This window comes from Tubulanus polymorphus, chromosome 2 (assembly GCF_964204645.1).
Source record: "Tubulanus polymorphus chromosome 2, tnTubPoly1.2, whole genome shotgun sequence".
NCBI lineage: Eukaryota > Metazoa > Nemertea > Palaeonemertea > Tubulaniformes > Tubulanidae > Tubulanus > Tubulanus polymorphus.
In genome coordinates, this window is record NC_134026.1 from 5,167,719 (window position 1) to 5,183,377 (window position 15,659).

General features: G+C 38.5%; 2 protein-coding genes across 2 annotated transcripts; one reads left to right on the forward strand and one right to left on the reverse strand.

Annotated features, from left to right (window-relative positions):
- The first annotated feature begins 3,189 nt into the window (after positions 1 to 3,189).
- On the forward strand, positions 3,190 to 7,173 carry LOC141898707 (pescadillo homolog). Its single transcript, XM_074784759.1, has 13 exons — positions 3,190 to 3,229; positions 3,496 to 3,575; positions 3,784 to 3,937; positions 4,195 to 4,304; positions 4,383 to 4,554; positions 4,636 to 4,725; positions 4,805 to 4,921; positions 5,004 to 5,368; positions 5,463 to 5,588; positions 6,025 to 6,191; positions 6,310 to 6,468; positions 6,633 to 6,868; positions 6,960 to 7,173. Exons 1-13 carry the CDS (start codon positions 3,209 to 3,211, stop codon positions 7,032 to 7,034), a joined length of 1,872 nt encoding a protein of 623 aa, XP_074640860.1. The 5' UTR covers positions 3,190 to 3,208; the 3' UTR covers positions 7,035 to 7,173.
- Positions 7,174 to 7,784: 611 nt separating this feature from the next.
- Positions 7,785 to 14,845, reverse strand: LOC141898310 (unconventional myosin-XIX-like). Its single transcript, XM_074784153.1, has 20 exons — positions 14,773 to 14,845; positions 14,221 to 14,480; positions 13,963 to 14,095; positions 13,750 to 13,819; positions 13,528 to 13,630; positions 13,224 to 13,409; positions 13,057 to 13,144; positions 12,674 to 12,857; positions 12,365 to 12,432; positions 11,708 to 11,829; positions 11,491 to 11,601; positions 11,215 to 11,388; positions 10,598 to 10,726; positions 10,238 to 10,416; positions 9,899 to 10,155; positions 9,630 to 9,763; positions 9,064 to 9,190; positions 8,590 to 8,898; positions 8,338 to 8,471; positions 7,785 to 7,904 (listed from the first exon to the last, which is right to left on the reverse strand). The coding sequence occupies exons 1-20, from the start codon at positions 14,843 to 14,845 to the stop codon at positions 7,785 to 7,787; spliced, it is 2,961 nt and encodes a 986-aa protein (XP_074640254.1).
- Positions 14,846 to 15,659: the final 814 nt, after the last annotated feature.

The following is a 15,659-nucleotide window of genomic DNA, read 5'->3' on the forward strand; positions in this document are numbered from 1 at the left end:
AAAGGTTGTAAGTTAGAATATCAGTACTATGATATCTATTGAACTTCGCTTACCCATCATTTGAATAGACTTTTTCTTCGATTGCATAAAGTTATCTTATGATTTCACGTAAGAAATTTCGAAAAGAACTGATTGTCAAGTGAATAATTGAGCATCTTTATACTTACTTTTTGGAGAATTGGTATTGGTATCGGTTTCGATTGCAACTGAAACTATTTGAGGATAGCGATACTGGTTGTCATGGAGTCCGAATTTGTAATTGTTGGCGAGCATTTTTTCGCATCCACTGGAAAAACCCAAATAGAACTCGACCATCCGACCACGGCATAATCCCAAACAAATAATCAAAAAAATGTTTTAAGTGTTTTGCAATATTTTTAACATAAAGATGCACATTCATCTGTAAATTGTACGAAAGACTAAGAATACATATACGCTTGATAAAATTCACGTGATAAACCTAGTTGATATAATGTGTCATGAACTGCAAGTGTTTTTTCCTCGTTGCTGCTTTCTTTCCTCATCACAATGTTATCTCATACTTGCTATCGTAAAAGTTACTTGCACAAACACCAAAAATAAATCGGTTCTCTGTTCTGACGAATTCGCGGTGCCGGATATACGCGTTTAGTTAAACATTTCATTACACCGTAAATGACGAGAGTGGATGGAACCAAGACCCGCGCGTGGAACCTTTTCCGTTCGAAACAAATCTTCTCTAATATTCTGCAAATCCATCAAATGCTGATTATCCGCGGTTGTTTCCGAAATGGCCCATTCAGCAAGCGGTTCGTGGTTTTCGTAAACGATACTGTAACGATCGTATTCCGGCCAATTGTAATCGTAATCCGCGTCAACTTGGTTATCCAGCACTACGTGGTCATCCTCAAGAAAACTCTCATCCTGTTTTTTAGTAGAGGAATTTTCAAAATGTATAGTTTTGAATTGACTCTGAACAGATGATGGTCTGATATTTCGACCACCATCTGCTGAGCGACGATCCACTGGAGCTCGTCCAACCCACGTAGTGACATCCGGATCCAAGACTGCTGATTCGGGATGCTTGATGCTTTGACGAATCCACGACCCTGACGTAGTTGGTACGATCACCTGCCTAGAAGGTACATTATGTAACCCATCGGAATGATGTCCCCAGATCTGTGTTGGGGTAGGGCAACATGGTCGGTTCAAACCGGCCGTATATAGAATGGGATGAGTGAGCCCAAGGGCCGTGACCGGGCGCAGGGGTAACGCAGGAGTCAGTGGCTGTAAATTGACAGAATCAACAAAAGGACGAGTAATTCCGCTTGTGGCAGGACGGTGTACAACTGGCTCTCGAAACGTCTGTCGTTCTCTGAGGATAGCGAATTGAGATGCAATTGCCTCCTCGGTGGCCATCTCATTGAGATCCGCTGAGAGCAGAACGCTTGGAGATCTATTAGGGCGATTGGTTAGTTGTAGTTCGGTTGTGTAAAATTCTAGTGCATTGTTCTTAGCCTCTTGCCCCGTGGAGTAGCTCGTCGGTGAATGTTCAATTCTTCGACATGTTCCTTGCATCACGCTGTCCACTCCCCCAGCGCCAACGCTCGAGTTTTCCCCCACCCCGTTACTATCGAATGGATTCTGCGGTCGATGTGTCGGCAATGGGCTTTGTGGATCCCGCATTACGACTAGGGGTCCAATTTTATTTTCGGTCCCGTCGCCGTGGTAGGGTTGCAACGTGAATACTCCAGTTGGCGGTGATTCCCCTTGCTGTTGAAATAACGGTTCGGTTGCTCGGTAGCAACAAGTGGTGCGGCATTTCAGAATGACTTGTAAAATGCCCAAAGCAAAACACATCAAATATAAAAACGCGTTTAACGCCGCCAAAACGATGACAACATTTCTCGTCGAAATGTCGACATTGCAAAGGGAAGCTGTAGCGAAATCCTGTTGAGTACAGATGTGCATGTGCGTGGAAAGATCAACTGCCGAAACACCGATTGCCGCCAGGAGTAAAACGGCCGAAAAAGGCCACGAAATGATCCCGAAAACGACGAGTAAGACGCTACTCTTTTCTCCGCTTAGGACACCGAATATTCCCGTGATAACGGTCGTAATGGCTGACGGGAAAACGACCCAAGCAAAACTGATGTAATTTCCGATAATGAATGAAGTCGTGTTCAAAAACAACGTCAAAACGCCGCCGATTATCTGAACAATCCCGTATCTGAAAATCAGTCTCCGTTGATGATCACTCGCGTGGTATTTCATCTTTTAAACTAAAACTACCACGATTAACATTGATTCCACCTGAATTGTTTAAACTATCTAAGAATCTATTTTAAACGATGTAATCGATATCGATATTTAGGATGGAAAATGAAACGTTGTTCACGTTTCGAGTTCTTAGCTCCACAATTTTAAGTTTCTGGTAGTTTATTTCAATGGCTCAATTAGCGGTGAGTTAACAGTCAATCCTACAGTCAATCCTACTCACATGCGAAAACACAAGTTCGTTTGAAGAGTTGTAGAACGGTCTACGGATCTTACTGAACGCATATAAATACATCCACATAGAGTGAAGTAATGAATGCTTTGTAATCTTACCGCTAAAGTTTTATCTAACAATATTCCTCTCTTCTTCGGATGTTTCTCCTGTATAGTGATTAATGTATATGCATTATAGATTATTATGATTTACCTCATTATGATTGGGACGTAAGCACTTTTGTGATATACAGCGTGAGAGAGTTTTGCTGTTTATTGTTCTCGAGAAACTAATTAATGTCATGACAATTATTAATTACCTCGACTGTTGGCAATCTTTACTACTGGACACACAAAAGTCAGACATGATCTACACGGTTTTGGGGCCGTTCTAATGTTTGTGTTTCTTAAATGAGTATTGAGGTTTTCTTAAACACGTAACTGGAAGCTGGAATTTTTGCAGTAATATTTTCTCGGATGTTCAGTACACCAATGAAGCTGGATCGTCCTCAGCTGAAAATATTATACCGTTCAGATCTTGAGAGTTCTGATTATGTTCTTTATATTTGATAGCTGTTATCATAAAAGTTAAAAGCGACAACGATCGACGAAAAAGATGTGCTAAAAAAGTTGTCCAAAAACGCCGGGTACTTCGATTAAATCGACACCAATTGAACCCTCACCGTACAGTGCTGCCACCATTTCAATATTTACATCGTACACGTGTTTGACAGAAATCATGGGTCGAATACAGCGAAAGGTAGCTGAATTTCTATCTATATCAATTGAGATCGAAAGAAAAAATTGTTCCCTTGATTGAACTCGTATTTAGTTTCTAAATTATTTTCTCTTTGAATCTTAAAGATGTTGAGAATTCACGAAAAATTATTCTGATTGCATCAATTCAGTTCAATTAATCTTTATTGATTGGTTATCAAAAAAAGAAAAGAGAAATTATATTATAATCTGTGTGGTCACCTCTCCTAATTATATGATATGTTAGATATGTGTATATTTCTTTTATAGTATGAAAAAGGTACTGCCAATACGTACGTCTCAAGAAATCAAGCAGTGAAGAAACTCCAATTGTCATTACCAGATTTCAGGTATGGATCACCAAAATCTCATCACAGACAGGCTTAATTAAACCTACTTAATTCTCTATCAAATAACTGGCACCTTATAGATATAAAGGATTATAAAGCCAAACATTAAACCAAAAAGGTTTTTTATTAAAGATATACTGGTATAGCCTTAGGCTTAGACCTACACGACTGCAAAACTGAGTCTGGCAAATTTCTTGATCTTTTCCAGGCGATTATGTATCTTGAAAGGAATCTATCCACACGAACCAAAGAATAAGAAGAAGGCAGGAAAAGGCGATACAACCGCTAAAACCTACTATCACAAGAAAGATATTCAATTTCTACTGCATGAGCCTATCATTAACAAATTCAGATCACTGAAGGTTTGTGGAAATTATTATGATCCTCGCGCAAAATGAAGATACAGTCAACCCGCCATCCAATTTTCCGCCACCTCCAGTTTCAACTCAAATTTTCATATCCTTCATCATCGAGTAGCCTATAGGCCCCTAATGGTGTTCAGTTTAACCACCTTAAGATTATCAGCCGAAGACCTTGGTCCCAACAGTGGCAGAATATCGAAAGCCGACTGCATTTAAAATCGACTAGTTTGGTTCATTTGAGATTCTTGCCGTTGTAGATATTTGCGCGAAAAATAAAGAAAGCAGTAGCGAAAGGAGAATCGGACCAAACGGACCGATTGAAACAGAATAAACCGAAATATTCATTAGACCACATCGTAAAGGAGAGGTAAATTAAGATTCTAGGACCATTGCCCCTCTCCCCGGAAAATTAGTTTGCTTTATTTGTTTATTCGTTATTATTCAGGTATCCGTCTTTTGTCGATGCCGTACGGGATATGGATGATTGTCTTTCGATGGCAGCTTTGTTTTCCGTTTTGCCGAACACGCGTAAAGCTTACGCCGGAATGTTAAAACTATGTAGACGGCTAGTCGTCGAATTCATGCATTACGTTATCAACGCCAGGGCTCTTAGAAAAGTGAGTTTGTAAAAATATTGTTACGTCGGACCTTTGATATTTTTTTGATAGAATTATAGAATAATCTTCTCTTTGTTATAGGTTTTTATATCAATCAAAGGTATTTACTACCAAGCAGAGGTGATGGGACAGACTATTACTTGGATAGTACCGCACAATCTGGGATATGAGGTAAGCAGCATTTTGAGTGATGGAGAAATTTTTGGCCTTAAGATACATATACAAAATAAAATGTACAACTCCATTTCAGCATACGTCAGATGTAGATTACAAGATCATGGGTGTATTCGTTGAGTTTTATGTTACGCTGTTAGGTTTCATCAACTTTAGATTGTACCACACAATAAACCTAACTTATCCCCCAAAGGTTAGTCATCAGTATTGGTTGAAATGAGTCATAAAAAAATCTCTAGGTTGGTAGTTGTTCCAGTTGACCTTTATATTTCCAGTTGGAGCTTTTCAATGAAAAAGAGTCCAGCGAAATACCGAGTCTGGAAAACATCTCGAAGAAAACGAAACGAAACATCAAAGACATGAAGCACGTTTCATCGACGAAAAACCAAATGTGTACGCCACACGACGAACGGGACGAGCGCCTCGCTGCCTTGACGCAAAGCTTGAAATCCATCTCCAACGTGCAAGAGGAAGAGGTCGAACTGGACGAATTCTCATCCGCCGATACTAACGACCCCGACCTCGTCGAAAAGGCTAAAGTTGAACGAGACAACTTGAAGAAATTCCAAAATCTATTCAAAGATTTGAAATTCTACCTGAACCGGGAGATTCCGAGAGAAAATCTCGCATTCGTTATCAGGTAAAAGAGCTACCGTAATAGACGGGAAATTATTATCAGTAAATTGTATCATACCGGTTGTTATGATTATGTTGTTTTGTATTTTTGTGTTAAGATCATTTGGCGGTGAAGTTTCGTGGTGTGAAACGGTCGCTGTTGGTGCTACTTATAAAGAAACCGATGAGACGATTACGCATCAAATCGTAGATCGGCCTATGGCCGAAAAACAGTACATGTCCAGGTAGAATATTTAATCATTTAATTTCTATAGCACCCGTTTTACTGTGATACAATGTTCACAGTTGGTACCATTACCCCTAGCCCATATCTCTGACTCAAACCATACATCAATCATCTCTCTGTGGAGAAGTAACATCCGAGCAGCTGTCATCTATCAGGCCAGGTACCCATTTATTGAATGCCAATTTGCCTACACCAATCCACCAAATATTGTAATTGTATGGTTGTACCTGCTTAATCTGGATCAGTCTAATTTTGATCTAATCTGGATATTATTTTAAGTTAACCCATATGTAAAATTATGATGTTCGATTCGGATTTCTTGGCAACTTGGCAAATTTCATTGGTCCCATACATCTCAGTTAAGAGGGTTTTACTGTATTCCGCAAATTAGATATGGATTAAGAAGATATACGGTATATGTCTTGTATTTATAGGTATTATGTGCAACCGCAGTGGGTATTTGATTGTATTAATTCGCACAAGCTAATCGCGGTCGAGGATTATTTCCCGGGAGCGACGCTACCTCCTCATCTGTCTCCGTTCGTCGAGGATGGCGACGAAGATTACGTTCCGCCGGAAAAAAGTGGAATTGAAGTCGAAGGTTAGTAAACTGCTGACGACTACTCTTAGAAATAAAATACAGCATCAGCAGCGTTCTTCTAGCTATTTAGAAAATGTACTGGTAGAGACGAGTTCATTGTCATTGTTTTCGTCCTTAGTTTCTAGTGAGGAAGAGGAAGATGGTGAAGAGGATGAAGAAGATGAAGGAGTCGGTGTTGAGGATATGATTAATAATGATGATGATGATGATAATGATGAGGAAAGCTCTGAAGATGAAGAAGAGGTGGAAGATGATGATGATGATGAAGATGAGGAGGGTAAATTCATCAAATTTTTAACTCTTGATATTTCATGGATTTGGGATCCTGTAATTTGGATCTCAATTTTCTTCAAAAGCGTTAGAATTAGATGTTACAGGGCTAATGCTCATTTAATGTATATATTATTTAAAGAATACAATATACATTATCATACATTGTAGATATCTCTGAAGACGATGTTGATGATGAAGAGCCTGTGGCGAAGAAACGCAAACACGGTCAGAAGAAATTGCTCAACATGTCCGTCGAAGCCGGCAAGGTGGAAAAGGTCGATCAGAATAAACAGTTGAAGAAACAGCAAGACGAAGAGAAAAAACTATCGGAGATGATGATCCCGAAGAAAAAGCGACGACTCTACAATAAGATTATGTATTCACAGAAAAAGAAAGCTCAGGAGGCGAGTTATAATTGTGTCTCGTGGTACCTTTTTAAACCACTGAAAGTTGACACAAATCCATAATAAACGTGACTTCACTTTTGTTTTTCAGGCACGAAAATTAGTCGAAAAGCGAAAGTTACACGAGAAAAAAGTCAAGTCAGATAAGAGGAAATCTACTGGATAAAATGGTTATGCACAGAAATGTTTCAAACAGAACTATTTATATTACGAGCAAATGCAAGTTACAAGTCTGACGAGATAGCAATTGAATGGATACTGCCGTGGTTCCATTGTATTGTGCTGACAATGAAATAAAGAATAAGTAAATCGTTTGTCAAGATTTCATTGTTAATTGTAAAGGATTTCAAGTAAGGAGATATCAAACCCATCTTTTTGTGCTCCCATTACTCACACAAGAATCCGAGAACTCGTCACTTTCTCTCAGATTTCACGGTTTTAGAGGAATATATCGCTGCAACTGTACTTTGACATTTCATGTGTGTAGAAATCAAATGACCTTTAGTTGTTCGAGAGAAACTGTTATGAACGGGTTGCCCTTTTCCTCAAGATAGACGTTTAGATTAGTGACATACATAAGAATCTGAGAAGTTTAGACAGCTTCGACTTGGAACTCGCAGAATCCATGACTTCCTGAAGACTAGAGACAGTTAACCACAAGGAGAAGTCATGCGTATAAAGAAATTTTAAAATCATAATTTTATTTACCAAAATAAAAACAGATTTATCACAGCATTATTATATAATTACAAACAAAGCAAGCAAAATAGTCTTGATTAATGTCTTATATTAATGGCAACTCAATTACATGTATTGCTAAGAGTCATCCTCATAGAACCGCTAATGTTTAGATTAGCTAGTGTGAGGTTCAGTTGAAATCCATAAAAAAATCCCACCATCCTTAATTCATTCATCTTTACACTGAAGGGATTCTATCCGGGAGGCAATCCAACAAACTACAAGCAAACTCTTTAGTTCTTGCGTAATGTCCACATTTGATAACCGAATTCACTTTGACGTGAAACTTGATTGGAACCTACAACAAAACAAGCGCGGTTTATAAAAATATTTGTACATGCATATAAAGAATATTTCAGATAGGTAGATTGTAGAAATAATACTACATCAAAACCCGATATAGCTTCAACTGAAACTAGTACACGTATTTCTTTTTATCAGTTCTTAAATTCTATTTGATGATTATTGGTTCTCGGGCTTCTGTGAAACCCTCATTCTTGTATCTGTCTGTGTGTGGCCGACCTTAATCTAAAGGTTGAAATCCAAAAAGCAGTCTTGACAGAATTTAGCTAATGGTCCCAGGGCCTAGATGCAACATATCCAAAATGCAATGGAAACTAACGCATGGTAATTTCGTAGTTCTAGCCTAAGCCAGAGAACCATGGTCGCCTATGGCTTGTTGTGTATTAGGTTATCGATGCATTGGAATTTGTGATTTTGATTTGTTTTACCCTTGGAAGCCTTCGTCTGGTCACGATTCCATTGCCGACCTCCAGATATGTAAGATGAGGATATGTAATTCTTTGACCTGCAGCTATTTCTGATAGCACTTGATGAATCGGAGCTCGCACTGCCAGACGGATATCTATAATACACAATTTCAAGCACTTATTAGAGAATTATCAAAACGATAATCTAGACCCAATGCTACATTGATTACCGGTAATAGCAATTAACAGAACTAATCACTTGACACTGCCTACCTTGATAAAAGCTGCCTCTTCGAAGCGTATTCGAACCTATTGTCGTATAATCTAAACTAAATCTATGTGAAAAGTTACTAGCGCTATTGCTTTCTCTACTGGAAATCGTAGACTGCATAGAACTGTCAATATCCAGTGGTATAACTGAGAATCCAAAATTATCCGCAATGTCGGTTTTAAAATCACCAAAATCCGAAAACGATCGCCCAGAATTGTGTTTCGATTTGAACGTTCGGTAAGCGGATTGTATTTTCGAAGCAGCGTCTTGTAACTTTCTAATACGTTTTCTAACCAACCAACAACGAACGACTGAAGAACCAAAAACAAAAACTAAAACAGTAATTCGTTAACGCTTCAATTCAACTATCTCTAGAAATACAGGATCCAGTTCCATAGTTGAGATAAAATTAGTTCATTTTTAATAAGTTAAATCTAATAACTCACAACTGCGGAACTATTTCAATTAGTATTTACCTGACTGAATCTTGATGACTGCTTTTTGTTTTCGCTTTCGCCAGCGGAGTTTTCGTCTCCACGCACATTGTATCGTGAACACAAATTTCGATAACGTCGTATTGCGACTGGATTCCAAAGCTTCGAGCTGAAAAAAACGAAACGTGTCTATGATGATGACTAAACTGAGTTTCAATGAGCACATTTCATTCGAGTTACATCTACAATTGCAGGGTCCAATCTAAGCACTTGTCCGATTGCCCGGGACAAGTATATTCTCATCAGGGCGAGTAGGTTATCATTATCATTTGTCCCCCGGGCTAGTGCAATTTTATGTCACAAAGCTTTTTTTCCCATTCGATACAACGGATTTCTTAACGCATTTCGTTTTCGCGATAAAATGGAAGATTTTTCAGAAAAGGAATCATAGTGCCACCAATTGGACTGCCTCGGTAGGGCAAGTAGCTTTTGGAGGGGGCAAGCAAAATTTAAAATTTCAGATATGCTTGCCCCCCCCTCCCGGGCAAGTGGCTTTCATTCCTTAGATTGGACCCTGCAATTGTCAACAATGTCGATCAACTGTTTACCTGCCCATCTCTCAGATAGATTTTAGTTTTGCCGAACTGATGAGTTAGATTGTGTGAAGCGAGATACTGACGACCGAACACGTACTTCATTACAGTTGCGCAACATTTCCTAGTATGGTCGGCGCTCGACACAGCTGCAACATAAAATAACGAGGCTGGCAAAATGATTATCTATACCAAAATTTCTTTCCTCTGAAATATTCGCAAATAATCTTTTTCCAAAATTGCAGATTCTCATTTATTCATCAGAAAATTTGTAGCCATCTTACCCGCACGTCTGCGCAGACGTCTTTTCGGCGTCATTGACTTTCTGGGAGTGGTGTTTATATCGAATTGTTTACTATAGAGAACATCTAGTGGTTCAATAAGCGCTTCATTTTCTTTATTATCATCGCTGTGATCAGATGCTGTACGTGCGCCAGGTGCTGGCAACGATGGCGTAGTTATCTTTGCATCAGTGTGACGTACAGATTGATGCTCCCTCAGCAATACTCCATATCTCTGTAGGAATTCGGTGTATGGCAATCTTAAGAAAAAAGACAAAACCATGAAATTGAATTCGATAATTTCCGCAGTTTTACTTCCACGTCACCCTGATATTGATTTACCTCGCTGGATAACCTTGTCGACAGATTTCGACAGTCTCCATAACGCCGCATGCTCTCATCTGATCTAGAACATACAGATTGTCGAATGACCCGGGCAAACTCTCGCGATTCGGTTTTATACACCGTACGTAGAAAGTATCGGTACTCTTCAGTGTTGCCATTAAAGCGTCTAAAGATGTCTGGAAGTATAATTATCCTAATGAAAATACTTCTAGGCAAATATAGTGCTGAGAATTTGTCCCCAGCAAAGAAGAATTCGAGCTCTGTTTAGTCAAAGATCAAAGTTAAAGTTATCTGTATTTGGGAAGGATAAAAAATGTGACATAGTTGTAAATTCACCGTAAATTCTGTACTACGAACCTTGAATTTTGAAAATACAGTCTTCTTCTTTCTGCTGGTCGTTTCCGTATCAGAGTTTGAAAATAACTGCCTTACAAATTCATTATTGCTACCTTTCAAGAGATTTGTCAACTCATTCGGGATATCGTCCTACAAAATATTGAAGGTAAACCTCGTTTACAGGGTCCCCACAGATCATTCATTCCTGGACATAAGGAGTTTCTAAGCGTTATGAAGGAGAAAATTTCATATCTCAAGGAAGTGCCGGCATCAATTCCATATCCCAATTACAGTAGACTCCTCCTAAATCAGTACTGTTCATCTCAGTAAACCATTAATTTGGTGGTTTTATAAGTAAATATTTAACCTTTACCCTACTAAGCTTGATTTCTAATTTGGTGACCACCTAGTAGGGTAACAAAAAGATCCTGGTTCCGACTGTACTGATTTAGGCATAGTCTAATGTACCAGTTCTTAAGTATCTAATTGCCTATTTCTCAAAATTGAAGGAGTTTCTGACATTTAGTTCAAATTAAAGGAGTTTCAAACTTTTTAAGGAATCAAGGAGTCATAGGGAACCTGTTTTAACAAGCGCAGATCCATATAATAATGAATATTCTCAAACTAATAGACTTTACCTTGTTTTTCTCTACCAAGCCTGCAAGTCTATACCGCACATCACCGGCGTAATGTTTTATGATGAAACAACAATTGCCATTTCTGGGACATTTAAAATGTTTATTTTGATTTAAGTTTCCATCTAGTCGCTCGAGTAAAGCTTTGTCATTTGACGGCCGATTCAGAAAGCATTCCTGAAATAATTCCCATCGTATTCAAAAACATGTATCATAGTACAGGGTATATTCATTCTGAGCAGAAAAAGCATATTCAATATCATGATACGAATACAGTACCTCATTAATCAGTGACAAAACGCTTATTTGGCCTTCCAAAATATCCAGACACAATGAATTATCAGAAAATTCTGTGTACGTCCAAGGCATGGCTTCAGAAATATACTCTTCCTACAATCAATAACAACAGATATTCCTTTGTTTCATAAGAAAATTTCTGACCATATACATATGTAATCTATTACAACATTCAATGTCATCTTTATCATCTTTATACCTGTAATTCCTTCAGAAATTGTGCTACAAAATGTTGTTGTAATTTCTCATTCGCATAATTGATACACAGTTGTTCAAGACTGTTTTCGATGAAACTTTCAAAACCATAGATATCCAATATTCCTGTTAGAAAAATTGGCCGCATTAGTCAAAAATACTCTTTTTCTCAAGAAATTGAAAACGATAAACTTGTAGCATAAGCCCAAAAACTCAATTGAGGTTCAATTATTGTCAGATTTTACTTCAACAGGGGTGGATTTAGGCTGGAAGAAAGAGGGGATTCAACTCGTATGAAAAGGGCAGTTTTTTAGTTAGGTTATGGCGGGTCTCCCGGCAAGCACCGCAAGCATTAAGTCCTAGCAGAGGGGTTTGAGGTCCTCCCCCAGAATTACTTTGAAAATACAGCACTAGGTATATTTCAATACAATCCTAGTGCATAAAAGATAAAGATCAGTACTAGGGATATGAAGCCTATATCAAGTGGATTTTCAAAAAGGGCACTTGGTCAGAAAGGGGGGTTCGAAACCATCTGCCGCTGCTCAATCTTGCAAGAATCAAAACTCAACTGACTGGTACATCAATAGGCAACTACTAGTCTTGATATTGAATGAATCCCGGAACCTAATTATCATTTTATGAAATTATAGCAGCTCTTTACCTATGAAATTGCATACGTGATCACTCTTAATGACAGAATTGATCAATTCCACCAGCCAATCAAATAACCTGAAACACCCAATTCCTTGTTAGCAAACATAGTCAAACAGTCACAGAACAGTGCCAACATGCAACAAGATTAAGTTAATGGGAACTTCGTAAAACGTTATCAAGACTTTAAAAACTAATTATATTGTTGTAATTAAATCAAGATTAGAGTTAAGAGTATCAATATCATGTGCTTTTCAATGTAACCATTGTTATGGAAATCTCTAGGTGCTGAGATAATTGGTTTTAAAGTGAGACCTACTTCTGATAGAGTAACTTTGAGAGACAGTCGCGTCGACAGTTCGATTCATCCAAAGAGCACGCTTTATGAAAGACACTTTTTCGACGACTGTGACTGGCAGTTATCTCCCGAAATGTTAGAACGCGTTCAAGCTTGTCACTGTCGAGTCCCAATAACCGACAAGCAAAGTCTAAACTTCTTTTAACTGAAAATGAGAATTTCATTAATATACCAGTAGTTGATGCTTATGCTTTAGAGCTAGAACCAATTTCATCCCTTAATATTTCACATGTCTACACTCATAACTAGTGTATGAAGCCAATCAATGTAGGCGTATTTGAAAAATCAAGAGAGGATCTTTAGCGAAACTCTTTCATGAAATGTAACATTATATTAAGAATTACCTGAATGTCCTGATGGCAGAGAGCAAGAATCATCATCTTCATCGACAACAAATGCCAAATTTCCCATGTGTAGAACAGAACTCAAAATCTGAAAATTGAATCGGTAAAATTCACGTTGAATTATAACATTCAATCACAGAGCATTTATCCGAACAAATCTTCTATACCTTGAATATATTCTGTTGTTGAACGAAAGTGACTCCGATTTCAGTCAATGCATCTGTGAGCTCCTTCCAAGCATTTTCATCGTGGATATTCTGTCGGATGGCATTGTTCAAATTAACAAAATCTGACGCTTTCAAATCGGACAACAACCAAGTCTGTCTTTCAGCAGTACTCGCCCCTTGTAGCATCTATGAAATATTTGTGATGATGACACAAATGAATATATGAAATCAAAAATATATGCGAATTCAGTTCCTATTTATGTGTATGCATAGAATGCTGCATGGATGAAATTTGGATTCCTACCTGATAGAAAACATGGAAATTACTTTCCCTGTGGTTTTGATGAACAACTCTAGTTTTCTCTAGTAAATAGGTCTGTATATGTGAACCGATTATGGCAGATGACCTGTGAGAATTAGAAATATTTAACATGACTTCACTGTTACGCTACAGCTATAAATAAGGGTGCGAATCTCTTGAATACGAGCTTTTCATATCAGACCAAATATTCCATAGGCCTATTACCGATTGAACTGTAGCTTGATATATTTTCCAAATCTGGAGCTATTGTCATTCCTAGCTGTTACAGCATTACCTAAAACAAAATATTCAAAACTGACATTGATTGATAGTGGTATTTTGCCATCTTGTGCGCTGTGTACGTATATCTATAGAAATTACTAAGGAATCAGTGAATTCATAAATAAAAGGATAATTATAATCAAAACTCGTGCATACCAAACGCTTCTAATACTGGATTCGAATCTAATATTCGTCGTTCAATTTTTGCGCCGGTCAAATCATCGACAGCAGAATCCTTGTCACCAGCGACTGAAGTCAAGTATTTCATCACCAGTTTCGCCGTCACTGTCTGAAGTTAAATCAAAAGTCTTCTAGGTAAAGAGACAGAAATGAATACGCCATAGCTATAGAAAGAGTACATAAACAAAGTAGACCCTCTCTAAACAGTCAAGTCATTTTAAAAAATCGAAATACCTTTCCAGCGCCGCTCTCTCCGCTAATGATAACGCTTTGATTTTGACGCGTGACGTCATTTCGAAGACCGAGGAATGCTTTTTGAGACAGAAGGAACACATGCGGCGACAAATCGTCCAAACGATGCGTATTATGTTGTTCTATAACATCGACGCTGTATATATGCGGTATTGTTCTAAATGGATTTATTGCGATCAGAGTGGAGCCGGCGTTAGTGTAAAATTTATCTGATTTATATCTTTTACATAAACATTTGATCGCTGAAATAAGACGATAACATTTACAATTAGAAATAAGCCTTTACCCTTTTTAGTAATAAAGATGTCCTGCACATGTAAGATCCAACGCGCAACACAAGCTACTATAAACATCCAAACTTCAAGACGAGTCCCTGGTGGTGTATGTACATGTGTGTGATTACGATAAGTAGTGGGTGGTGAGAGTGTGAGACTGATGCTGACAGTATACGGAAGAAGAAGACTGACTCTCGATCGATCGATGGAGGAGATCCCGAGAGAGATGGGTTCTTCTTTTGTTTGGGTATTTTCTTACCCGATTCTTCAGATACTGGGGTTAATAAAGTTAGATTATTAATCGTGCATATATTCTGTTGGCTCGGATCCATCGCTGTATGGTGTCTAAAAATCTTTCAGATACTAATTTGGAGGCATTTTCTGCGACAAAAAGTAATTTGTCTTGTTGATTCAACGCTTCCGCCTATTAATACTTGAAACTAAATTGCATCCCGCAGCAACTGATCTAGAACGGGTTCGAGTCGCGTTCGAGTCCCACTTAATCTTTACACCGCGCACTACAATGCGGAAAAGGATTCAAGAACTAGACACCATCAAACTCAATATAATATCGATGGTAAGGTGGAACATCTTTTGGGCGCCTTGGTACGATCGGATGAGACCCTTCAAAGAATGTAAATTTACATGCTCAATTTCTCTGCATATATCAGAACTTTTTGTGCGGCGCCCCCCCTGGACCCGGGGTCTGAGTGTACTAGAGATGAGTGCTTGCTCCATTCGGGCTAAGTCAGCAGTTACTGCTACTCCATTCCAATATTCTGAAACACAAAAGCACTAGAACTTGAATCCATCCGGAGCGGCATTCGGCAACTATGAATCACGAATAATAACTTCTGCGCACCGTTACTGGGTCGAACATTGACGCTTTCCTTGCAAATCTCTTAAATCAGCCCGTGCCTTCAACAACATTTATTGTGTCAAATTTTTGTCACATCAATCAAATAGTCGCAAAAAAAACGAGACCGCTCATCACGCGTGCGTGTCTGCACGAGACGCTAAGCAGGGGCATCGACCGAGAACACTGGTATGAACTTTTTAGTGCACCAGCAAATTTCAAGTTTTGAATGTCGCCAGTCTTTAGCCCTTTATTGCCAAATTCTTAGTTAAGCAAACATATATACAAAC

What these genes read in the sequence shown, in the direction of transcription:
- LOC141898310 (XM_074784153.1), bottom strand. Translation starts at nt 14,845, where the DNA reads ATGGATCCGAGCCAACAGAATATATGCACGATTAATAATCTAACTTTA. An exon ending in ATTTCCATGTTTTCTATCAG is followed by an intron (nt 13,410 to 13,527) that starts GTAGGAATCCAA and finishes AATATTTCATAG; the next exon opens with ATGCTACAAGGGGCGAGTAC. An exon ending in TCTGCCATCAGGACATTCAG is followed by an intron (nt 12,858 to 13,056) that starts GTAATTCTTAAT and finishes TCTCATTTTCAG; the next exon opens with TTAAAAGAAGTTTAGACTTT.
- LOC141898707 (XM_074784759.1), top strand. Translation starts at nt 3,209, where the DNA reads ATGGGTCGAATACAGCGAAAG. An exon ending in TGGGTCGAATACAGCGAAAG is followed by an intron (nt 3,230 to 3,495) that starts GTAGCTGAATTT and finishes TTTCTTTTATAG; the next exon opens with TATGAAAAAGGTACTGCCAA. An exon ending in ACAAATTCAGATCACTGAAG is followed by an intron (nt 3,938 to 4,194) that starts GTTTGTGGAAAT and finishes TTGCCGTTGTAG; the next exon opens with ATATTTGCGCGAAAAATAAA.